The sequence below is a fragment of the Manis pentadactyla genome, chromosome 1, assembly GCF_030020395.1.
Source record: "Manis pentadactyla isolate mManPen7 chromosome 1, mManPen7.hap1, whole genome shotgun sequence".
Classification (NCBI taxonomy): Eukaryota; Metazoa; Chordata; class Mammalia; order Pholidota; family Manidae; genus Manis; species Manis pentadactyla.
In genome coordinates, this window is record NC_080019.1 from 179,225,966 (window position 1) to 179,252,791 (window position 26,826).

A 26,826-nucleotide genomic window follows, 5' to 3' on the forward strand; every position below is an offset into this window, starting at 1 on the left:
GTCTGTGATGTTTCTTTAAGCCACCTGCCTGGTTCTATTTTCTGCTCTGGCATCAGAAGCACAATTCTGGCATTAGTTAGTAGTCAGCCGATAGCATTTTGAAATTGGTTCACTTCCTTGTCCATGCCAACTGCTGGACTTGGCATGTCTGTGCCTGCTCGTCCTGATGGAAACCCATGTGTGTGGCAGAGGGAACACCAGCCATGATGCCTCAAATGCAGAGACAAGCATTTGTGATTTCCTGGGGAAAAATAACCTGGATAATCAGAGGCAGAAACCATGCGTCATGAAGTAACTGTGAGAGCCCAGTTATTACAGGCGCTAGTACCTGCCTTTAGGTGATAAATCCAGGACCCAACATTGGAGAAAAGAATTCCTGATGGAGAGGAGGTGTTGGGTGTCCTTCACATATGTCCTCAACATGACCTTTAGAAGGGACTTTGACTTGGTGGGAGTGAAACTGTAGACTGATAAATTAGTAAAGAGTGGGCTTAAGGAAAAACATTGATCCTGGAAATTTTGCTGGGAATTTCAGCCCAGGAAGGATGAACCCTGGAACCCCCACCTCTGGAGAAGAACTGTGCACTGCTTGCTGACAAATTTACTCACCTGTCAAGTAGGCCTAAAGATATCACCAAACACAGTGGTGGTGAGGATCACACAAGAATACATGCATGGTACTAGCCCAGGACTGGGCACACAGAAGGAGCCGGGGGCAAACAGCAGTTTCTTTCCCCTTCCTTGCTTGAAAGTAGGGACCTCGTTTTGACACTTTCCTTCATTGTCCCTAGCATTGCTTTGTCAAAGTCAAGGTTAGGGAGATGGTTAAGGTTAGCATTAGCACAAGTGGGAATAGTAGTTACAACAGTAAGGTCAGTAACACCCTAGCAGGCCCACAATAAATACTGATGAAAGACTATATATTCCTAATCATGCAAAAAAGTAAAAGTCTTGACCTCTTTTATTAGAAAAGCATTTCTTTACTATAGAAAAGAAGTGCAAAAATATAAAGAATTAAAAATAATACTTGTAACTGTACCATTTAGACATAATAACAATTAATATGCTGACATATTTTCTTCCTGTCTTTTTTTTCTGTAGAGCTTTTTAAAAACAGCATTGAATCATATTGTTTATTTAATTTTCCTTTTTGTTTTATTTCACTTTACATCATACTGTAATATTATCTTAGCATTAAAAACTTTATGCATAATAATGTGTCTTGGGATACAGTCTATTTAAATTAACCTATCAATAGATATCTAATATCTGTCATCTCATTTTCAAAACTTCATTGCTATAAATAACTCTCAGTAAACATCTTTGTTATAAATGTAGATGGTTTAATGTAGATTTGGGCAATTTTAGACTTTTTTTCAAGCTGGTGATACACATTGCCAAATTGCTTTCCAAATTTCCCAATTTATATTTCTGTATGCCTTGCCTTAGACTTCCAAGTCTCTCCATTTCTCCAATTTAAGTTTATTTGCTCATCATTGCCCAGGCCCCTCTGTGCAAACATCGTTATCACCACCATCAAGAAACCTTAAATTAGGGCCATCTGTTATGCAGTTGATCCTGATCCTGAATTTGAAGAGAGTAAAGGATTTGGTCCAAGGGCCTGCCCTTTAGGTCTCCCAGGTTAGGATTCTTTTACTTTCCCAAACTAAAGTTTCTTAATGGGGATGATACATAAAGTTCAGATCTGATGAAATCTGGAAAGACTGAATTGTTTTTTGCCCTTGGCATCTTTCTAGTTATGCCTCCGGATGTGTTTCAGCTCCTTGGCTGGCTTGTGCCATCATTCCTGGCTGGCCAAGGAATGGTTGTTAGCCTCCCCTGTGCTGGTCTGAGCTGTGGTCCTTAACTGCCTTCCAGCTTGGGTCTCCTTGGAGTTTGTCTCTGGCAGCAGTATTGACTGAGCCTTTAGCATAGGTGCAGCCTTTTTCTTTCTGTTTTAGGCCCCTGAAGGCTACAGTTCACCAACAGCAGGCCAATTAGAAAACTGACATTTTTGGTGCCACCTTGATTAGGTTAATTTCAACAGGTCAGGTGAAACAAGTCCCCGTACCTTCAGGTTATTCTGAAATTTATGCTAGGGAAACAGGATGATTTAAATTTAGTTCAGACTCATTTGTCTGAAATGTTGGAAATAAGGGAGTTCTCTGAATATAGATGTTGGAGAGACAGCCTAGCACTGGGGAAGAAGGATGTACTTTTCACTTGGTGGGTTCCAGATTTGGGGCTGTTTCTCCCACTTCCACCATATGATCATTTTCATCTGTCATCAGTTAGGTCTTTTCATGTGTCCTTCACTGGTGTTTGGAGTTGTGTACATTTTAGGCATATTTTGCACACTGACACTAATTTTTTATTATATACACTCTGGCAAGTTAGGAATGCTGCCACCAGGTGGTGGAGTACTCAGTTTGGCTGCCCAAAAAGACATAGATGGGTTTTGTCAGGGACTCCAAATGATAATGTTCTGCTTTTCTTACTCATTAGACCTTGGACTTTCCAGGCTTCATTTAAAAAATTTTAGTGAAACACTGAAACTTGAGTAAACACAAAGCAACAATTATTTTTCCTCAACTACAGAATAGGTTTAATATAATCTTAGAGAAATATCCAATAAAATAAAATTTGTGAAAATATTTAGTCTAGGTATGTAATAATTACAAGTTGAAATTGAGAACTTCATAAAGATGTTATTTTGGAAGGGAAAATGCCTAAATAAAATGGTATGTCTAAGCCAATTCTTAAAATTTTTTACAAAATAAAATCTTTCTTAAAATTAAAAGAAAAAAGTCCTTCCTATTGGTTTGTCTTCAGTCTTAGGTAGATTTGGAGTCCCAAAGCCTGAAGCATACTTATCTCTTGGAACTTCCACTGGCTCCTTCACTGTTTTCAAAAGCCACAAACGCTGAAATAAAAGCCCTAATTTGTCTTTTCAAACCTTCCCTTTCAGACAATATTTTCTTTCTCTGAACATGGAAGGCAAGAACAAGAAAAACACCATTATCTAGGCCTTTTGTTGCTGAGAGTATAACCGTAGTGAATACATTCACCAGTTGCAGAAAATTTCTGCACCAGTTTGCCAATGTCGCTTTTACTAAAAGAATGATGTCTCTCCTTGCCTGTTCCACTCCATCTTATCTCTTCTTGGATTGCTTTAGATAAAAAGACTTCTTAATTTCTTTCTTAAAACTCCAGCATCACCTAAGCAGAACAAAATACTTTGAACAAAATTTGAAAAAGACTTTTGAATCTAGAAAACTCATCACATAGTGGTGATGGCCTCTTCTATAAGTTCTGATTGTCCACAAGGCTTTCTCCCAAATAGATGGCGAACCTCTTGAGGACCATTGGGATGGTGGGTCTTGTTGGGTGGGTGAGGTTGCAGAGCAGCACCTTGAAAACGGAGTGAATTTCATTAGACTGGGAGCTCCCCTAGGGAAAAGGCCAGTATCTCACTCCCAGACCTCTCAGGGGCCAAGGCGAGGCTCTCTCTTCCATACATGAAGTCACTGAGCCCAGACCCAGGCCTCCTTCAGCATCTCTTTCCTCTGTAAGGTGCTGTATCCACAAGGGATGCCCAGGCCTGGGTGAGTAGACTGGCTTTGTGGCAGAGGGAAGGCAGAGCCCTCTGCCAGAGGACAGAGCTTAAAGGAGCATGTGAGGGAACTGGAAGTGGACTGTTTCACCAAGGAGGAGTGTTCCTGTTTCTATATTGAGCAAGTGTGACTGCAGCCCCACTTCTCCTGGAACCCAGACAGGAGCATTTCATCAGAGCCATGGTGACTCAGCCAGGACAAATGCTTCTTTGGGTAATTTACTGGATGATCCAAGTGTGCATCTTGATGATCTCGCTCATCTTAACGTTTCTTCCAGAGCCTCCCCTCTCCCTGCTCCCCATCCATTTTAGGTGAGGCAAGGACCAGCCGTGATTTTGAGAGTAACTCTAAAACCCCAAAACTAGTACGTTTTCTTCCTGTCATCTCTCAAACTATCCTGTGCTGTCCTGAGCTGGAATTTCATCTGTTCCCATTGTTAGTAATTCATGCGCCATGCTTTGCACAGAAATTCCTCTTGGCCTGGTGCAAGGTCTAAACCCAGTGCTGTGACATGCCCCACTCTGACTCCTTGCCCAGGAAGAGTAGGTCTACTCATCTCTAGACTGTTTTCCTTTGTGAGAAACTCAGGCTTCGCCACCCATTTGCTGAAGCAAAACCGTTTTGGACTTGGAATAAGGCAAGAACCATTCTCCCCGTACCCCGACAGCCCAGGCCTGACTAATGGACTGTTCTATCAGAATGCCTGCAAATAAGTCCAGGTTTAATTTTGCACACATGCAAGACAGTTGTTTAGTTCTTACATACACACCAACTTAGAGAGAATGGTCTAATAATACTCTGGCCTTTTCAGGCTGTCCCTGAACTTGCAGGCTAATGAGGGATGACACAGTTCTTGCTCCAGGAAGACTTGCAGTCTGTTTAAAGTTCTAGGAACCAGTGGAGAAGTCAAAACTGAAGGTTTTCAAGGCAGTGGTTAAACAGGTATACCAGTTAAATGGACTTAATCCAAGAAAATCTGTCCTGGATTTTAAAAGAAGTAGCTGGATTAGAATCCTGGAATCAAAGGCAGGAAGGAATTACAGAGGTAGCCAGGCCAGCCCCTTCACTTTAAAAGGGCTGAATGCTGTCCAGACAATGTGGTGACATGCCCAGGGCCACCCCACTGGGCAGTTGCTACAACCCTGCATTGCCCCTGACATAGACAGAACTGTGGGACAGCTGGTGGCCCCCAGGAAAGCACTACACTCACACATGAGCCCTCAGAGCCTCTGAGCTAGCTGTGGGTGGGGACAAAGACCCATTAGAGCCCTGCCTGTGTAGTTTCAAGTTCCAAACATGTCCCCTCTCAGGTCTCCTCTGTCTAGCTCTCCATGACTGCACTTGCTGCGCCCAGGCTCCCAGTCCGGCCTGAGCCATCACATGGTTTTTCCTCCATGTAAATCACAGGGATGTCATCAGTATTGGGGGGAGGAAGGCTGGCTGCAGAGTGAGGGTGCCTGCCCTTTGGGAAGGGGCGTGCTGTGCTGATAAAGAGCAGTAGCATGCCCATGGGGTGACTGCCTGAGGGGTAGCTGAGGGTGTCTGTGTGTGCTGTAGGCAAACGGCATCAAGCATTCAAGAAAGTGAACGTTACTTGAGGAGGAGGGAGGGGAGAGTGGAGATGTGTGCAGGTGCGTTTTGGCCCAAAATTGTTTCCTGAAGGAAATGTGTGGTTTATTAATGTGGGTTCTACCTGGAAACTGAGCCCCTTCAGAGAGTGGGGGATCCGTGAGAGGGTGGGAGAGGCAGGGATGCTGCAAGAGGAGGAGGAAGAGTAGTGATGGCAACAGGGATTGGGGCAAGCCAGGAGAAACTGCTCTGGCTTCTGGGGGCAGCACTGGCTGGGCGGCGCGGCACACAGCGCACCACTGTGGCTCTCGGCTTAGCTCCATCTTTCTTGGAAAGCTCCCAGTGTCTCATGTACACTGAGGCACTGTGGTTAGACGGGTCACAGCTTAGGAATGTAGACTCAATTTTGGTCTGCTACTCAAAGATGTGTGAACAGTGCTTATAATAACTTTTTCTTAAGTTAAAAGATGGCTTGTTTTTCATGCAGCGTGACTGTGGAAGAAAGAAGGGGGAGATGGAGAAGGCCCCAGGAGTGTGGCCCTGAGTCTGTTGGGGATGGGCTGAGGAAGGTGGAGGGCCCTGCAGAGAGAGAAGGATGATCTGCTGTGTGATGCAGCTGGGAAACAGGAGAGGAGCTGTTGTTTTGGAAATGGGTATGTCAGTTTCCATCCCAGCACCCCTGAACCTGCCCCTCTGCCACCATCCCGCTCTGGCCAGCCAACCCGGGAGTTTCTGAGCAATTTTTTCTAGCTAAGATTAGCTCCTTCCAAATGCCCTGCCCCCAGGCAAGTCGGATTTAAAAATCATGGTCTATTTAGTGAATGGAAGTCATGTTTCAGAGCCTGTGAGACTGAAACATGACATGCTGATTGTAAACACACCAAGGTTTATGCAGCTGACTCAGGCTGGTGCCTCTGAGGTGGCCATCCTTTACAGGGCTGCATACTTTCACCTCGGTCCTCCTGTCATCCGTGCCATTTTAGGTACTCCCTGGAAGCTCCCTTCAGCCTGTGGCATTCTCTTTTGAGTATCTGCATGATGGCAAATGTTTATTCTTTCTGAGCCGACTTGAATCTTAGAGAGTGTTTGGTTTAAAGATAGAATGAAGGACAAGTCAGTATTGCAAATGCAGGGGTCCTGCTGTGTTTTTTTAGACCACAGGACCTATCACTTATGGCCATACCTGGGGATGCAAGGAGTAATCTTGGGACTTGAGTCTGTGCGATTTAATATTTTTGCACTGTTCAGGGGTTGGGGAAAGAGAATCATCCATATGCCTGCCTCAAGCACATTTGTAAGCAGAGTTTTTTGTTTGTTTAAACAGCTTCATTTGGGTAGAGTTATGTAGTAGACTTGAAAGAGGTGAAAGTGGCAACTTTCCTTATTTGGCTTCCAGTGTAAGGTTTCCCTGGGACTCTGACTGGGGCAAGAGTTGGTGAGGAACTGTCAAGGAAGAATTCCTAAGACTGGGAATGGGCAAGCAAATCTCCAGAACCTTTACGTAGTAATACTTAATTAGGGCTGTACATTTGAATCGGCAAGGAACTTATAAACACTACTGAGCCCAATCCCAGACCAATTAGTCAGAGTCTCCCCACTTTCAGAGGAGGAACTGAGGCTCTAATTTAGGATAAAGCATCATCTTTGTCCTTTGCCCCCCAGCCCTAGCATCATAAGTCAGAGGTGCAGAAGCAAAAAGATGTGTTTTTAAATAGGTAGAAAACACACAGATTCTTTGGAGTAATCATGAACCTGGAAAGTGGACTGAGAGTGTCTTCCAGTAAACAAAACAAAATAAAACATACAAAAACATCTGGATGGATTAACATGGACCCTCTGGAGGCCTTGATGGGAGCTGGATCATATCATGAAAGAAAGCCAGCTGATGGTGGACAGTCACCTGTAAGGCTGCCAACAGAGGTATGCAACAGGCAAGAGCCCCTCCCACCTCTCTAAGCTCCTCTCTCCTGCCCTTCGCCATCTGACCACCCAGGAGCCCTCCACATTTGAAGGATGAGTTTGAGAACTATCTGGGCGGGCAGATAGTCATTCACTATGCAACATTCCCTAGAGAGTGGCTCAGTTCTCTGTAAGGCACTGTCTCCTCCTATGTTCTTTTTACTGCTTCTGATTATACCAGATAAAAAGCTTAAAGCAAGGCTAATGTGTCCTTAATACTTTTCTTTAACACTTGCCTGTTTCTGGTTGTTTAGAAAGTGGGTATGGTATGGTTTGGGGCCATCAGCAGAGAGCTGCTTTTAGAATGGCAATATGGAGCAGAAAGCAGGTTAACACAGATCAGAGCGATGCATAAACAACTGAAACAAAACCTAGGTCCTACAGCCAGAGAGTCTCCGCAGACTGACATGGCAGGAGAACTCAGACACAAGTGTGTCAGGGGAATCATTATCTCTTCAGAACTCCAGGCCCCTTCCTTCCTCTTCAAATTCTGAATAGAGAATTCAGCTCATGAAATGATTTCAAGGAGCCATGGCTACAGCACAGTTCTAGGGAAAAGTGTGAAGTAGGAGACTTGTTGGGGCTACTCTTCCTTCCACCCTTTGCTGGTTTCTGTCTGCTTGCAGTGAACCTCTCCAGGTGTTAAAGCCTGTCCATGCACCGTAGTTGGGGCTTCTCCAGGCATCCTTCCATATAGTCATGCACTGGCAGTCCTGCTTGCACAAGTAGGGCCAGCACTGTGTGCATGTGTGTGCTCATGTGTGTGTGCATGCAGGGCCTGTGCTGCCCTCAAACAGGGAGTGCTTTACTTGCTTTGTGCTTCCTTCTCGTCGCCCACTCCTCAGTGAGCAGTCTAGCCCTCTACCCTGAATTTGTCACCTTTCCTGGACAACTTAGTGAATAGGTCTGATCTGAAAGTTACTCCTACTCCATCTCAGCCCAAGCACTGGGCCTCCTGGGCCCTCACACTAGGGCTCTGATACCCCAGACTGCGCACACTCTGCAGCTAGCACCATGAGCAGCCCCCAGCGGACACACTAAACAGAAACGCTTCCACCTAGCCTTGTGTGCTGGGCGGTGCCCACTGTGCATCTCTGCTCCCCCACTGCCATCAGGATGGATTGATGTTATATTTATTCCAGCAGCTGTTTCAGGTGAGTGCTGGGTACCCATAGATATGGGTAAGTCTTAGGTGGCATCACAGGAGCTGAGGTAAACTGTCTCTCTGCTGCCCAAGCACAGTGGAAACTGGGGAGAATGGTCCTCATTCCTAGGGAAGAGGCTTTAGTACTCAACACAGGATACCCCTGGGCTTCCAAACCAGAGAATTTGATGTCCGGGAGGAGTTTTTTTTCTCTCAGTTCCAGAGTTTTCGTAGATTAATAGAAACCCTGAAGCAGGGAGATTGACACCTGGATGTCTCACCCAAATGGCCAAAACATCCACCCAACTGTTTGAACCCAAATCACTTACCTCTCTGGAACTGGCTGCCCTCAGCTCCAAAATGAATGGTTAGAAGGAATAAGCATTAAAGTTTCTCCAACTCAAGCATTCTGTGTCTCTCTGAGGAGATACTAGAATCAACCAGAACAGATTGAGATACTGATTTTACCTCTTCCTGGTGACTTTTAGCAACTTACTAAACCTCTCCGAAACTCAGTTTCCTCAGAGGCAGGGTCAGATAATAATAGCAGCTAATAGTGAGTTTCATGTGAGGAATAATAAGATAATGCATATGAAGTGCTTAGCAACATAGATTCTCATGTGATCAGTAAACTTAACTTTTATTACTAATATATGCATATGTCCCATTTTTATCGAAAACAGCTGCTCCAAGTTTGGAGAGTTTAAGCCTCCTCCAAAGACACTTGAAAGCATTGCAACAGTGAAACTGTGCCTAATAAAACCACTTTGGGGGAATGGGTTCAGTAACAGGCTGCTAAGTTGTGACCTCTGTTAGGCATGGGGGGCCACCAGGAGGACAGAGAGTCACTGTGGCAAGCCTATTCTTTGGTTCCTCACCACCCACCACTGAGACCCTCCACAACTGGACCAATCAGACCTGGGACAGCCCTCAAAGAGTCAGGAGACGACTGGGGGAATCAGGATGTGGGCAAGACCTATGAAAACCCAGAGAGAACCCAGGACTTGCCCAGAAGCTTCAGATGAGGCTGCCAGGTCAGATGCATGGTAAGAAGCAGAAACTCCACAATGACTTCATGGTAATTTAGAAGTAGAGAGGGACAACCAGAAAGGCAGGTCTCCAGCAGGTGTCTGGTTGAGTACAGATAGATTGGGGAGTGCAGCTGCCAGGTCCTTCAGAAAAAGCCTCCCTAGGCGAAGAGAGAGGAACTCAGTTTTTGCAAAAAAGAATCAGAGAAATGCACTGCAAGGGCAGAACTCCTCCCAAGCCTGTGCTTGCAATAAATAACTCCATTCGAGGGAGCATGCAGCTGGAGAAAGAAAGAAATGCTAACATTTTTGACAGGCTCTTATATAGCATAGCTGTTGGTTCATCTTGCAAACATTGTTCTGACTATATAGTTGTTTGTAACTACTGTTTATAAATGCCTGTTCTAAATCTGATCTAGACAAGTGAGTATCATTAAACTCACAAACCACACCTAAGAGAGTGTAGGTGTTGTCCTTAGATCACCCCATGAGACTCCTGGGCCTCATCCCAGACTAATTTTCATCAGAATATCTAAAAAGTGTCCCCCAAATCAGTATTTTAAAACAAGTGTCCTAGGTGACCATGAAAGTCACTGTAGTTTGAAAAGCATTGGCAAAAAGTGGTGCAAAGGCTTTTTTGAGATAGCTCAGGCTTGCTGAGTGAAAATAGCCCCACTGACATGTAATGAACAAAAGAGTAAATGGTCTAGAAGTGAGGACAAGAGATATCAACCATCTGGTCATTCAGTATATATTTATGATCTGGACCTGAGAACTCCTGAGAGTCTATGGAACAGTTCACAACTCAGTTTGAAGGGACTATAAGTTATCACAGAGGGTGAGAAGCTGGCCAAGGGGATCCAGATCTCCAGCCCCAGGTGGGAATGTGGGTAGGGGGATGGGGCAGTGCTTGCGTTCTCCCTCTAAAGGAGGTGAAGATGGGGAGGGTCACTCACCTGCCTTTCCTATCCTTAGTGAATTTGAAGGCCTGGTGCACCAAACTTCACCTTGCTGTGCTCCCATCCCCACCATACATGGTGCAAAATTCTGCCCCTGGAAATTTAATATGGGCTAAGAAATATCATTTGAAAGGTAAATTACCTAAAGGGAGAAGGAAAGCTCCCTGTTTGTTATATTCCAGTGTGAACTGGTTTGCTCTACCTGCTCCCTATCTTAGCACACTGAGAGGAAAAGAGGCCTGGGCATGGAGGCTTGGGGGACAGGCAGACTGGGAGCCCCGGTGTGCGGCTCGGGGTAGCCAAAGAGCAGTGTGCAGACCCTGGTTGCTCTAGAGTTGGGGAGACAGGGCCAGGGGCTGGGAGTGCACCAAAAGCAACTTTTGATGGCTTTGACATTTCCTCTAATCATCTCAGAGGTCAACTAGGGAGACTGTTTCCCTGCCTCGCCCAGTTCCTACCCTAGCGCTCCACTGAAACTGCTCTGGCCAGTGGGACCAAGGCCTCTTAGATGATAAATGCAATAGTTCTGACCTCAGCTCATGACCTACCTCTCTGTAGCATTCCACACAGCATTCCTCCTTGAAATCCTTTCCTCTCTGATTTGACTTTACTCCTCTCCTGGTTTCTCTAACCTCTCTGCATTTTTTTTCTCAGGCTCATCTACTTTCATCTCCCATCTCTTAAACATTGATATTCCCATCAGCTCTATCCTTGACTCAGAAGATGATTCTTTTCACCTTACTTGTTTTCATTGGATGATTTCACTCAGTTCTGTGCATATCTACTACCACTGCTCATGGGTTTATTCATTCAGCAAATGTTATTGAATACCTACTATGTGCCAGGCACTGGGTGACTCCCAAGTCAAAATTTGCAACCCAGATTTATTTCTCTTTTAATCTCCAGACCATATATCAAATTGCCTTTAGAATTTCATATATATGTGTGAAGTTCATATATGTATGTCTTATGTTGTATTTCTAGAGACAGAGATTCAGGAGCAAATGATTTAGGAAGGGTATTCTCTTCAGGAAGAACCTCTAAGAGTGGGAGAAGCAGAGTAGCAAAGGGGAAGGACTGAGGAAGGATGCGATCTCAGATGAAGTCCAGCCAGAGACGGACCTGGGCAGTGAGGAGGCTCTAGAACGTAGGTCGCACTTCAGAGTTACTCTGCCTTGGGGTAACGGGTCTGAGCCTTGGCACCCCTGTATAAGAGGCACTGGTCCCCTGGAGTGGGAGTATAACTGCCCACGTGTCTCTTGGAGAAGTGGCACCTGTCACCCAGAGGAGCCAGTCAAGTTTCCAGAGATGGACTCGGGAGTAATGAAGGGGGCTTAATGGTCAATAAAGGGGCCTTGGGTGGGCAGTGTCCCCTATAGCAGCTGAGACTTACTTACACAGTACAGATTTTGTGCCTGGCACCCTTGTAAGTGCTTTCTGTGTATTAACAGACTTAATCTTTAAAATAACTCTGTAATGTAGTTACTGTTATTTATGTTTTACAATGAAGGAACTGAGGTGGGGAGTTAAAATCAACTTGTCTAAGGTTCCTCAGTAAGTGATGATGGAGCCAGATTCAGACTGAGGAAGGTTGGCTCTAGATTCCTTACCCTTAACTGCTACCAAAACTTCCTCAGTGTATTGCATTTTAGCACATGCATCCAGCCCTGGGAATCCAGCTGTGACATTAATACAAAATTCCCTGCCCTCACTGAGGTTACTTTCCAATGAGGGTAGGTGGACAATAAATGAGTAAGTAAAATATACTATCCAGATGGTAGTAAGTGCTAAGGACAAAAATAAATCAGGAAAGGGAGGGTGGGATGATAGCTGTGACTTTAAATAGGGCAGCCCAAGCAAGACTTCACTTAGGAGGCATTTTAGCAAAGATCCAAAGGAGGTGGCTTCTCTGCTGCTCTTGCCACTCCCTCTGGCTGACCCTGATTTAAGCTTCTGCACAGCTGTAGGGTAACCCTTCCAAATGCCTTGATCATGTTCCTTTCCCAAATGATTTCCTTCAGTGGTATCTCATTGCCATTAGGATGAATCAAGCTCTCCTGATTTGAAGCCTGCTTCCACTCATGCTTCTTCTCTAGAAGGCCTGCTTTTAACATTGTGATGCCCAAGAAAAGAATATAAATGGAAATCCACATACCCTATATCTAAAATTTGAAAAGTAATATAGCAAGCCAACATAATTGTTAAATAAAATGTGTTCTACCCTTCTACCTTGACAAATGTATGTTCATAGTGATCTAGGAGACCAACTTCAGATTTAGATTTCTTGGAGACTGGCCCCAGCCCATGCTCTGCCTCCTTCTCTGCCCACTCTCTTCTATTGCCAACTTCATGCAAGCATGTGGACACCTTAGCTCACACATCCATGTTCTAGCCACATTTTTGCAAATAGCGGCCCTTTGCCACCTCTCAGGACTAAGGGTGCTCATGCTGGTGGTGTTAACTTGTCCTTGAAGAATTGGACCTAGGAAAGAGGTACACATGGGCCTAGGAAGTAGGCTAAGGGCCCTTTGGGCAGAGAATTTTAGGGCTTCAGGTACCAGGAGCTTGATCTAGCATTGGGATGGAGGCAGCACAGACTCTGTGGTAAGTCTCCTTGTTCCCTGTGTGAGGGGTGCAAGAGGAGGGTTGGAGCCCAGAATAAGGCTCGCTAAAGCACTCAGGACCGCATTCTCTCATCACTCTGCCATTTACTCTCATGCCCAAACCAAAATGAATTACTTGAACTTTCTCAATATGCCATGTTCTTTTGCTTCTGTGATTCTGTGATTTTGCACAGACCGTGAATAGAGGTCATCCACTTGGATTCCTTGCCCTAATTTCCTGTGAGCTCCCTAATCAACCCCCTCACGACTGACCCTTAACCTTACTCCCAGTCACAAAACACCACACATGATGGGTATACAGTGGTGTGTAATATGATATAGTGACCTGAGTGTGGGCTTTAAAGTCCTGGTTTTGACACTTTGCTTAGCCACTTACTAGTTATGTGACCTTAGGCAAATTCTGTACCTCAATTTCATCATCTCTTACCTTGAGATAACCATGTTAAATTTATAATTGTGACAATAAAATAAAATAACATTAGTCAAGTGCCCAACTACAGTCCTTGCATAGAGTAAACACTGGTTGAAAGTTCTTTTTCCTCTTCCAGCTTTGTTGCTTACTTGAGACCAAACACACAAAGTGTCTTGGGAGAATAGCTATTTTCACAGAAAGAGGCCCATTACGTTAGCTCTCTGCATTCATCCCTTGAGCCTCTTTCCCCATCTCTTGGGCTAGTGAGAACTTCCTAAGGAATATTAGTACATGATTTCTACTTTGAGTTGTCAGAAATTATTAGTTAATAGTGTTTAAGCTGCTACTGATCACCATATTAGGTACTGGGATAGTTAAACTCCCTACTCTTGGTAGCAATGCTGACTATTCATTGTTAGGGATGGAGATTTCTCATGTCAGTATAATTAAGATAACAGTGATAGAGCCTCAGGAACAGGCAAAACCCTCAGCTACTTGCAGTGCCTGACATAAGTGGCCATACAACAAATGTGAGTCAAGCAAAATGAAAGTTAAGTGCGATGGGAAAAGCCATTAAACCTCAGTAGAAAAATGAATAAAAGTAATGATTAGGCTAGTCACAGAAGATTTTTAAGCCAATAACCTATAGCTAGTAATCCAAGAAATGAAAATTTAAAGGAATGCAATCTTTTTCCTAGTAAATGGGCAAAGATGTAAAAAGTTCTATGACCAGTGCTTATAAGGATACACTAAGAGGCAGTGGTGTGCTCAGGCATTGCTGGTAGACGTGTAAGTTGGTAAGCCTTTCTGTAAAGCAGTATAGAGAATGATTAAATAAGGTAGTTATAAAGAATGGACTAACAGCTACCAGAGGGAAAGGGTCTGGGGAGGATGTGTGGGAAGGGAGGGATAAGGGGATTAAGGGGCATTACGATTAGCACACATAATGTGGCGGAGGGAACACAGGGAAGGCAGTATAGCACAGAGAAGACAAGTAGTGACTCTCTAGTGTCTTACTATGCTGATGGACAGTGACTGTAATGGGGTATGTGGTGGGGACTTGATAATGGGGGGAATCTAGTAATCACAATGTTGCTCATGTGATTCTATATTAATGATACCATAATAAAAAAAATGAAAAAAATAATAGAGTCTACTATACAAACTTGTTGTATTAAATGGAAAAATTCTTAGCATAGTTTAAACACATTGTAAGTGCTCAATAAATGGGTTGTTATTATTTTTAAAAAATAAGGTAGATATAGGTATAAAATGGACTATGTGTCATTAAGCATAACTGTTTCAAGGAATTTTTAGACATGAGAAAAAATGGTTATAGTGAAAAGTGGAACACTATGCAGTATAAAAAGTACATGCACAAAAAGACCAGAAGGAAACAGGCCAGAGTATTATAAATTTCCTACCATTAGCTCCTCTTATACAAATATTTGAATATTTCAATTTTTCTATAATTAGTTTCTCATAATGGGAAAGAAAATCTGAAAATGTTGCTTTCAGACAATAGGACAGAAAAAATTATTTATGGAAGATTCTGGCCACTTGTTGGCTCAGTAAGTATCAGAGGAGAAGAGGCAACTCCTTTCCTTTGGGATGCAGTGTTTGGGGAGAAACAAAAGACACAGCCTTCCTCTTATGCTGAGTCTAGTCCTTTGTATCAACAAGAAGAGATGGAAAGAGTCTCCTTGCGTGGGGAGTCTTAACTGGGAGGTCTAAGTAAGCTGCCTAATGCTTGAGGCACTCACATAATCACAGAAGCTCTGGTCTCCTCACCAGTCTGTGACATTCACACTCTGGTTGAGATTTGAGAATGAAGCCTGGAAAGGGGTTTTGTTTCCTTTTGTGGCCTTAATCCTCCAACCCTGGCCTTACCTCCAATAGCTGTAAATGATTGACATGTGATGGTGCACATCTGTGGGTCTTGTAACCTGCACAGTGTGCACAGAGGTTTAAACAAGTACAATCTGGAAAATAGGAAATTAAGTGAAATACCCTAAGAAAATACTACACCAGTATTTACATAAAGATGTGAATTAACCAAGGTTTATTTTGAGTTATAAAATAAATATATAGGTTAAATAAACCAACAAGGATAGAAGGAAAGAACCCTAACTAACAAAACACAGACTTTCTTTCAAACTGAGATGTTATAATTATTTTGACCTTCATTTTTTTTTCTTTTGGTTCTTAGGAGTTATAGTTAAAGTCCAAGTGTTTAAATAAACTTTGCTACTTAATAAGTTATAAAGCAACATCTAGATTCACTTAGTCTGATTATTTTTTGATTTTCAAGATGGTCACTATCACTTCTTCTGACCTTGATTTCAAGAGACACTTCCCCTCCCTGAAGTTCCTGAAACATGTCTTTTTATACTCTGAGCATATAACACAAGTCCATGGAGACAACTGGACTGTACCCACAGTTCTGATCATTCATACCTTGCCCATCTCAGAATAATCAGCATGATGCAGCAGCCTGATTTTTTTTCAAAAAGTCAACATACATTTTGAACTATAGGTAGTATATCTTATATACAGTGGTGATATTATGTTACTAATACTTTGTGTAATATCTCTAATTAATTGACAGAATCAGCCTAGAGCCCTTTATTGAAAAAGATTATTTCCCAGTTTGGGTTCAGTGGTAAAGTGCATCAGTGCTTGCCTTGATGTAGGCACAGAGGTCAGCACTCATACCAAGGACTTTCCATCTAAGATTTAAGGGTAACAGGGTCCCTGTCTTTAGAGAGCTTGTATTCAAATTGGGAAAGCATGATTCATCCCAGACACGAGAGGAAGAAAAAAACTAAAAGAAAACTAAATGCAGCTGTGAATACTAGCTAGTAAGCATCCCAACAAGTACAGTTGCCTATAGTGAAGGCTGAGTTATTTGCCAAGCGCTGGTACAAGTCAGAATGCCCTCGGTCAGATGGGGCTAATCTAGAAAGGTTTTCTGAGGCAGTATGTTTTGAGTTGGATTGGAAGGCAGCCAGGAGACCTGGCATGTGGTTGGAAGGGTGGTCCAGATGAAAAGGAATGTAGGTTTCTGGTTTCTTTTTGACTGCATACTTCAAAGTCGCCACTGCCCAGAGTGACCATGTCTGACCTCTAACCTCCCCACAGTGAGGACGTGTGCAAACGTGGCTTTACCGTCATCATCGACATGCGGGGCTCCAAGTGGGACCTCATCAAGCCACTCCTCAAGACACTGCAGGAAGCCTTTCCAGCCGAGATCCATGTGGCCCTCATCATCAAGCCCGACAACTTCTGGCAGAAACAGAAGACCAATTTTGGCAGCTCCAAATTCATCTTTGAGGTGAGCCAGACCTCTCTCTCTGACTCCCTTTCCCTTCCCCTTCTGCCACTCACACGTTTCTCACTTCTACTTCTACATCTACGATATGCAACATATCAGGCTGATATCTCAGGATTCCTAGCTGCTGTGCCTTACCAATTAGTCTCAGAAGGATAAGAAGCTCAAGAGATTGTCTCAAGTTCACAGTGTCATTAGGCAATCCTGTTTACTATCGGTGGGTTGTAAAACAGAGCAAGCTGTTTCTGGGAACAACTGTAATTTGTATCAAATCCCTTAAAAAGAGTTTATATTCACTGATCTGGTAATTCTTCTAGGAAATATTTTTAATATAAAAATTAAGCAAAAGAAAAAGGTAAGGAAGCAGCTAATTAAAATTAGTACGAAAATGTCTTTAAGAATGTTGATCAGCAGTTTTTTGCAATAATGTACACACATATGTATACACATATTTACATAGATCTACATTCACATACATATATATATATATATATATATATATATATATATATATAGTTTGTATCCTAAATACCCATTAGTTTTGGTGACATTAATACACAAATACTAGGAAGCCCTTTAAAAATTATTTTTAGAGAAATAGTGTCATTGGGAAATGCTTATGATACATTCTTTTGAAAAAGGGCAAGTTATAAATACCCAAACCAGGCAAAGACACCACAAAAAAAGAAAATTACAGACCAATATCCCTGATGAACATAGATGCAAAATATTCAACAGAATATTAGAAAACTGAATTAAAAATACATCAATAAGATCATCCATCATGATTAAGTAGGATTTATTCCAGGGATGTAAGGATGGTACAATATTCAAAAATCCATCAACATCATACACCACATCAACAAAAAGAAGGGAAAAAATCACATGATCGTCTCCATAGATGCTGAAAAAGCATTTGACAAAATTCAGCATCCATTCATGATAAAAACTCTCAACAAAATGGGTATAGAGGGCAAGCACCTCAACATAATAAAGACCATATATGACAAACCCACAGCCAACACCATACTTAACAGTGAGAAGCTGAAAGCTTTTCCTTTAAGATTGGGAACAAGACAAGGATGCCAACTCTCCCCACTTTTATTCAACATAATACTGGAGGTCCTAGCCACGGCAATCAGAAAACAGGAAGAAATAAAAGGCATCCAGATCGGTAAGGAAGAAGTTAAAATGTCCCTGTTTGCAGATGGCATGATACTGTACATAAGAAACCCAAAAGAATCCACCCCAAAACTACTAGAACTAATAACTGAATTCAGCAAAGTTGCAGGATACAAAATTAATACACAGAAATCTGTTGCATTCCTATATACTAATGATAAACTAGCAGAAAGAGAAATCAGGAAAGCAATTCCATTCACAATTGAATCAAAAAGAATAAAATACCTAGGAATAAACCTAACCAAGGAGGTAAAAGACCTATACTCTGAAAACTACAAGACACTCATGAGAGAAATTAAAGAAGACACCAATAAATGGAAATACATCCCATGCTCATGGATAGGAAGAATTAATATTGTCAAAATGGCCAACCTACCTAAAGCAATCTACAGATTCAGTGTAATCCCTATCAAAATACCAATGGCATTCTTCAACAAACTAGAACAAATAGTTCTAAAATTCATATGGAACCACAAAAGACCCTGAATAGCCAAAGCAATCCTGAGAAGGAAGAATAAAGCTGGGGGGATTATGCTTGCTCCCTGACTTCAAGCTCTACTACAAAGCCACAGTAATCAAGATAATTTGGTACTGGCACAGGAACCGACCCATAGATCAATGGAACAGACTAGAGAGCCCAGATATAAACCCAAGTATATATAGTCAATTAATATATGATAAAGGAGCCATGGACATACAATGGGGAAATGACAGCCTCTTCAACAACTGGTGTTGGCAAAATTTGACAACTACATGTAAGAGAATGAAACTGGATTATTGTCTAACTCCATACACAAAAGTAAACTCGAAATGGATCGAAGACCTGAATATAAGTCATGAAACCATAAAACTCTTAGAAGACAGCATAGGCAAAAATCTCTTGAATATAAACATAAGCATATTTTTCCTGAACATATCTCCTCAGACAAGAGAAAAAAAGCAAAAATGAACAAATGGGACTACATGAAACTAAAAACTTTCTGTACAGGAAAGGACACCATCAGTAGAACAAAAAGGCATCCTACAGTATGGGAGAATATATTCATAAATGACATATCTGACAAGGAGTTAACATTCCAAAATATATAAGGAACTCACATCCCTCAACACCCAAAAAGCAAATAACCCGATTAAAAAATGGGCAGAGGATATGAACAGACAACTCTCCAAAGAAGAAATTCAGATGGTCAACAGACACATGAAAAGATGCTCCACATCACTAATTATCAGGGAAATGCAAATTAAAACCACAATGGGATGTCACCTCACACCAGTTAGGATGGCCAACATTGAAAAGACAAGAAACAGTAAATGCTGGAGAGGATGCGGAGAAAGGGGAACCCTCCTACACTGCTGGTTGGAATGTAAATTAGTTCAACCATTGTGGAAAGCAGTATGGAGGTTCCTCAAAACACTAAAAATAGAAGTACCATTTGGCCTGGGACTTCCACTCCTAGGAATTTACCCAAAGAAAACAAGATCCCAGACTGGAGAAGACATATGCACCCCTATGTTTATTGCAGCTCTATTTACAATAGCCAAGATATGGAAGCAACCTAAGTGTCCATTAGTAGATGAATTGATACAGAAGATGTGGTACATATACAAAATGGAATGTTATTTAGCCATAGAAGAAAACAAATCCTACCATTTGCAACAACATGGATGGAGCTAGAGGGTATTGTGCTCAGTGAAATAAGCCAGGTGGAGAAAGACAAGTACCAAATGATTTCCCTCATTTGTGGAGTATAATGATAAAGCAAAACTGAAGGAACAAAACAGCTGCAGACTCACAGACTCCAAGAAGGGACTAGCGGTTACTAAAGGGGAGTGGTAGGGGAGGATGGGTGGGGAGGGAGGGAGGGAGGGAGAAGGGGGTTGAGGGGTATTATGATTGGCACACGTGGTGTGTGTGTGGGTCACCGAGAAGACAATGTTGCACAGAGAAGACAAGTAGTGACTCTGTGGCATCTTACTATGCTGATGGTCAGTGACGGCAATGGGGTGTTGTGGGGACTTGATAATATGGGTGACTAGTAACCACAATGTTTTCCATGTGAAACCTTTATAAGAATGTATATCAATGATACCTTAATAAAAAAAAAGGCAGGTTATAAAACAATATAGGCAATATAATCTGAGATTTTCTTTTAAAGTATACATATAAAGAAGAATGAGAGACACATGTAAATGTTAACAGTGGTTTATTAGAGTTGACCAGATTATGGATGAATTTTATTTTCTTCATTTTTTTCCTATTTTATTTTGAGAATTATGTATTACTTTTATATTCAGGGAATACATGTTATTTTTTAACTAAACTTCCCAAAGGACATATGTATCCCTTGAGAATTTTTTATGACAATACATCAGATTAAATCAATGATTCAGGAACCTTTGTTCAGCCAAATCTGAGCTGTTCACCTTTCTCAAAATTCTGATGCTCATCTGCAAGGGTATGAACCTTGTATGCGTGCATATGTTGCAAAGACAGAGGTCCTCTTAATCTTATAGCAACTTCCCATTCCAGAGTCTCAAGAGATCCCGGGCCAGGAACACCTTTGTGTGCAGCAGTGGCCCCAGTGGGCTGCCATTTGAGCACAACAACCTGACTGAGGCACTTCTCTGCATAAATAACACAGGAAGTTTGACTTGCTGTAAAAAACAGTTACCTCTCATATTCTTCCAGCATCGCTACCCAACACTAGGGGTCCTACAGGGAAATAAGTGCTTTTTGTATTTTTGATTTGTTTATATAGAGGTGGCGACAACAAACGTAAAAATTTATAAGCTGAAGAGACTGAAAATGATCTTTACAAGAAGTCTTGAAACTTTTGCTTTAATGTACCTGCCCAGACTTCCAATCTCCCTGTAACCCACTTTCACTCCAAGTTGTCCCTGCCTCCTAAACAAGAAGTACAGGAGAGACAGCTAGGGGTCTCCCACTCAGAAGACTACTTATGAAGTGGTATTTGCAAACAGCAAATGAAATACCTAGTGCAGACTGAGATGATAAGTGAGGACAGAGATGAGAGGACGGGTTTGTCAATACTTAATGAATAAACAATGAATGTAGTCATGGGAGACTTCCTGGAAGTGGTAAACTTTGAGCCAAATTCAAAGGGGAAAGTGCTCTAAGACAGGGCCTCTCAAAGTTTAAATGCACAGAGTCCCCTAGGGATTTTGTGAAATGCAAATTCTGTCTCAGTAGGGTCTAGGTAGGGCCTAAGATTCTGCATTTCTAACAATCTTCCAGGTAGTGTCAATGCTGCTAGTTCAAGGGCCACATTTTGAGGAGCAGATGTTTAGATTCGCAGAGGTTTGTGCCGCTAGCTATGCATTAGGAACTTTTAGAACTATGCATGCTGGAGCTTCAGTCCAGGGTTGCTAAATCAGACATTCTAGGGGTAGGGTTTGAGCATCAGTGTTTCTGTAAACTCCTCAAGGGGTTCTAATGATCAGTCAAGTTTGAAAATCCTAATTTCAGACACAGGCAGCTCCTTCCCACCCTAGAGGGAAAAGGGAGAAGAAGAAGAGATGCTTGGAGAATAGCAAGACAGAGAGATAAGTGGCTTTTAAGGGTTCCAGTAATGATGCAGCCTTCAGATCATCACAATGAGTGCTAACAGGGACTGAGCAAGTACTCCATGCCAGGCACCCTGGGTGCTTTACACACACTGACATGTTTAATTCTGAGGAGAAAAATACTATCTTCATGACACAGAGGAAGAGACTGGAGCTCTGAGAACTTAAATAACTTGCCCCAATTTACACAGTTAATGAAGGTAGGGCTGGAACTAGATATTTCTTTGATAGCCTCTCCTTCTCCAGGAAGGAGAAATGGGAAATCTTATAGTAAAAGATACTTGGTGGTAAGTAAGAGTGCTTTCCTGAGGTCCTTTGTTGCCCTGAATCCTGGATACATACATTCTCCATTCTGTTCTCCAAGAGCTCAAACAGGGCTCACAGAGAAAACCGAGGGCCCAGCATCCCTGTCTCCCAGCCCCGGTTCTGCTCACTCTGCCAGAGAAGGGGATGTGCTGTAAGGGAGTCTCAGGGTGGGGCAGAAAGATCGACTCTTTCCCAAGGATTGACGCCTACCTCTTAATCCAATGGTAGGTGATATCCTGGTTCATGGGCCTGGTTTTTAAAACTATTAAGAACTAAACCCCCAGGCACTAGGTCTATTCTTCTGCTTCTCAAATCTTAAGCCCTGTTTCCAACCTTGGGGTGAGGAGGAGGAAGCTGAGAGCAGCAGATACACAAGTGGCAAATGGTGGGCCGGTGGAGAGGCTGTCTGCTGAAACTGCTCACCCTGGCTCACTTGCGGCTCCTGACCAATGGGTTGCACATTCTCCTACTCACCCTTTCCTAGGCAAGCTGTAGACATTATTGTGTGGATTTATGGTGGCCTTTCCCCTTCCTCCTACCACTGCCCTGGGGTCTTCCCCCAACTCAGCCCCATAGCAGTGAGTCTCTCTCTCTGTGTCTGCCCCTCCCAGACGAGCATGGTGTCCGTGGAGGGCCTCACGAAGCTGGTGGACCCCTCTCAGCTGACTGAGGAGTTCGATGGCTCCCTGGACTACAACCATGAGGAGTGGATTGAGCTGCGGCTCTCCCTGGAGGAGTTCTTCAACAGCGCTGTGCACCTGCTCTCGCGCCTCGAGGACCTACAGGAGATGCTTGCACGGAAAGAGTTCCCCGTTGATGTGGAGGGCTCGCGGCGGCTCATTGATGAGCACACACAGCTTAAGAAGAAGGTGCTGAAGGCCCCTGTGGAGGAGCTGGACCGGGAGGGGCAGCGGCTGCTGCAGTGCATCCGTTGCAGTGATGGCTTCTCAGGGCGCAACTGCATCCCGGGCAGCGCTGACTTCCAGAGTCTGGTTCCCAAGATCACCAGCCTCCTGGACAAGCTGCACTCCACCCGGCAGCACCTGCACCAGATGTGGCACGTGCGCAAGCTCAAGCTGGACCAGTGCTTCCAGTTGCGGCTCTTCGAGCAGGATGCTGAGAAGGTAGGGGTGAAACTGGCCTGATTCGGGGGGCATGGCATAGCTTTTTAGGGAAACAGCCTTCTGGTCCAACTTTCTAATGATAATACTTTTGTGGAAAACTTTTTTAAAAAGTGCTTACTGGCCTTAGTTTGTATCCATTTATTTCTATCTTATGTTTGGCTATTGATCACTGACTTTTTAAAGCTCTCCTTATACAGTGTTTATTATGCCAGGTATTGTTGTAAACACTGTGTATAAATTAACTCATTTTAATCCTCTTAAGAGTCCTATGAGGTGTGTGATCCACAATATCATTATCCCATTTCACATATGAAGAAACTGAGAGGCTAAATAAGTTGGCTAAAGTAGGAAGTGCAGTGAGGCTCCAGCATCTACACTTTCACACTGTTGGACCCTGCCCCTCCTAGGGCCTGCACTGAGTGGTTCAAGCTGGCTAAGCAACAAAAATAACAATACGGTTAGCAGTCACGATAACATGACTTAGTGACTGTTGTCCTGCAGTGTGCTTTGCTACTGACAAAGCACTTTCACACACTGAGTCTTATTTGATCTTTACAGCCTTTGATCCTTTGAGGTGGGTGGTGGCATCTCAGCTGATGGCAGGGAAACAGCTGCCCTTTATCTCAGGGCTGCAGTGGTGGACTTGACATATGAATCCAGCTTTCTTCTGTTTGAAGTCCAGGGCTCTTCCTGCCATGGTATTTCTTTCTAGAGGTTTTTCTTCAGCTCCTGGAACACTTTCTCAAGCAAGACCCCATTTTTTTCCAGCAGTAAATTTTCAAAGCTTTCCCATTATCAGGGGAAATGTGAGAAAGTGAAAAAGAAAAATATCATATAGTGCCTATTTGGTGAGGACAAAAAGTGTCTTCTCTAAATTTCCTTTAAGCTAAAGAGGAGAGCTTACTATTTTATGCATTTTAAGAAGAATGAAACGGGCTCTCCTCCTCTTGCATTTCTGGGAATAACATATTTAAATGCACTATACTATTCTTAGGAAATACCATGACTTCTCTTAGTAACCTGTGAATTTTACAGACAGCTTCTGAAACAATGGTTTTGTGGCTTTTAAGAGCTCATATTGAAAGTGTCTCTAGTTATTTTTAAGTGATGAAATCAGGATATAAAACTATATATAATTATCCCAATTTGTATGAGTGTGCCAACATAGGTATAACTGGAAGCAAATTCACCACAATGTTAGTAGTTTTTCATTTTTAGGGGCCAGACGTAATTGCTGATTTTAATTTCTCTGTATAAATTTTCTGTGCTTTCTAAACGTTTATAATTAATAATCAGATGAAAATCAATATATTTAATTTTTAAAGAATATATAGGCTCCTTCTACAGTAGGCCTTTTGGACATCATTTAAGCCAGTTTTTAGGAGAGATATGCAAAGGAGCTTCTTGCACAACCTTAGGAGACAAAAAGTTTCCCCTGGCCCTCCTGAGGGCTCTTTGCCCAGTGGCCCGGCTGCTCTGGGAAGGGCCACTTCGACTGCAGAATCGCCATCCCTGCTCACCAAGTGATGAGAGACTGACACCAGGTCAGGAGCCACCAGCTCTATGAAGCCAGAAGCAGGTACTTTGGCTCCTGTGACCAATGGTGGAAGGACTGGAACATCTCCTTTCCTGTTCTGTTCTGAGTCTTCTGCTGCTTTGCAGCCTGGCCTGGGTGCCTATTTCAGAGCCAGGGACAGAAGGGCAGGAAGGGGACTTAGGTCTGCCTAGATGTGTTTTAGAGTTTGGGATGTTTCATTGTAGCCCTGAAACTCAAAGATGTGAGAGGCCTGCATAGGGCACAGACAGTGCCTGTCTCAAAGCAAAACAAAACATCATATCCTTAGCCCTGGAAGTCCCCAGGTAAGAAAGGTTGACCTTCTAGAGTCAGGTAAGTACCAGTCAACCAAGCAGTAATTGTTGCCACACGTATATCCTCTCAGTTCATACCAGAAGAATTGCATGGTATATTATTATTCCTAGAGTTGACTAAATGGGAGCTCAGAGAGATAAGAGGCTTGCCCAAGATCACATTGTCAGTTAGGCACAGCCAGTATTTTGTCTGTCTCCAAAACCCACCCAAACTCTGATCCAGTAACCTTACTATTCCTCTGCTCCTAGACCTGCCTCATGATACCACTGAACATTGCCTGTGAGCCCCCGAGTCCTCTGGCTCATGCCCTGATCACTCTAGGGAAGATCTCAAATGCTACTGTCTTAAACTCACTCGACAGCAGGAGCTCTTCTCTTTCCTGCGTTACAGACCCTTTTGGCCTGGACCCCTTCTCAGAATAATATTTGTAAATGTACAAAATAGTAGATAAAGACTTGGAAAATAATTACTGAAAGACAGTTACTAAATTTTAAAAAATAACAATAATGTGTGTACGTCTTTAGGAACATGTTAAATAGCAAGATCTACTTGAGGTTTCATAACTTCCATAGTTTTGAAGTAGTGATGAGCATAAATTACTTTTCAGGATGTGATGTGAAAATGTGTGTGTTTCTATTGATATCAGAGGCATGAATATTGTTAACATTAATGTAGTTTGTTGTCTCCATTCATAATGGAAGAGAATGCTGTATTCATTCCAGTTGGAGGTTAGTGAAGATGAAGGCATATTTGTTTTCCCTATCCAAGTACCCAATCCCTGAATTCTACACCTGGATTCCAGGTTTAGGATCCATATTCCATGGTGCACTCATACCTTAAAAAGAAGCATATGTGTGTGCGTGTGTGTGTACATGTGCATGTGTGGGGGTGTGTGAGGGGGGTTTGTGGTATATGTCTGTGTGTGTAGAGGGGGAGGGGAGGGGAGAGAATATCAAAAATAAAACAGAGGGAAAAGAAGGATGATGGGAAGAAAGCAGCCTAGGAATATTTTGATATTGAGTCAGTGGTGGAAATGCCATTCAGGCATGACCCAGCTGCCCTAGAAAATGTGCTGGATGTGGGGCACGGGAGAAAAACAGTCCTTTTAAGTTGCTTCAAGATTAATTTAAAATATCTGCATAACTGCCTCAGTCTTTGACTTATTTGGTGTTTTTTGAGAGGGGGTGAGGAGGGTGGTGGTCTGGGGTAAGCATTGTCCGGACAGATCCACATCTACACAAGGGCATGAGGAAATACTTACTGCATGAGCTACAGCTCAGCCTCTTTTCCAGTGGGAGGCTTGTTGGAGGCCTCTAATTCCAGATCTGGGAAGCTTTTGGCAATTGGAGTAGTCTGGTTATCACCCAGACTTCTATTTTTGTAAATGGGTGGGCATAGAGTCTCCCTTCTGGCCCTGTGGTGTGGCAGCTTGTTTCCCAGGGCATGAGTAATAGGTGGTGCCCCCATTTACCAGCTGGTCTGGGAGTGAAGCCATCTCTCACCACCTTTCTCTGACCTCTGTAATGGCCCCCTGCATTTGTCATCTTGGAGGTGGTGGGGAGGGAGCCATTCTCTCCCAATTAAACATTTCAGGAGGAGGGACTCTGTTCCACAAATAATTCATAAAACAGGCCACCCATTCATTTAATAAACTTCCATTGGGCAGCTGTTATGAGCCCAAAACAAGGCACTTGGGTAAAGATGAGTAGGCCAAGGTTTCTGTCCTGGAGCAGCAAGCTGTCATAAACTCCTATTTATTATTATTTATGTCTGCTCTGTGCACCCCACTGACCTAGGCACAGTTTCTGCGATAGGGAGTTTTCAGAGAAGAAGAAATACCACAGCTCAGGAATGACAGGAAAGCCTTAATGAGCAATTCCTGGGAGGGCTGGGTAATTCATAGGTGATTCAAGTAACACACACTGTATCTTGATGGAAGACGAACATTGTCACCTTGGCCCTGTGCCCTCTAGTCTGTAAGTAATGGGCCTGTCCTCCACTGTGTTCACAGGGCAGTCTGTCCTCATTAGCCAGGCTTGGATCATGGCTCTCTGCTGCCCTGTTTCACAGCCAGTTGCCCCCCCAGCTGCACGCACCCCGCAGTGCACCCCATCTTCCC

At 43.1% G+C, this 26,826-nt stretch overlaps 1 protein-coding gene across 6 annotated transcripts in view; it reads left to right on the plus strand.

Annotated features, from left to right (window-relative positions):
• The window catches only part of LOC118922437 (kalirin), a 483,582-nt gene that overhangs the window by 198,393 nt on the left and 258,363 nt on the right, over nucleotides 1–26,826 (plus strand). For all 6 annotated transcript variants that reach the window (XM_057503419.1, XM_057503422.1, XM_057503431.1 and 3 more), the window contains 2 exons: nucleotides 16,451–16,643; nucleotides 22,325–22,837. In XM_057503419.1, the coding sequence (XP_057359402.1) occupies nucleotides 16,451–16,643; nucleotides 22,325–22,837 (706 nt within the window). The remainder of the gene's footprint in view (nucleotides 1–16,450; nucleotides 16,644–22,324; nucleotides 22,838–26,826) is intronic.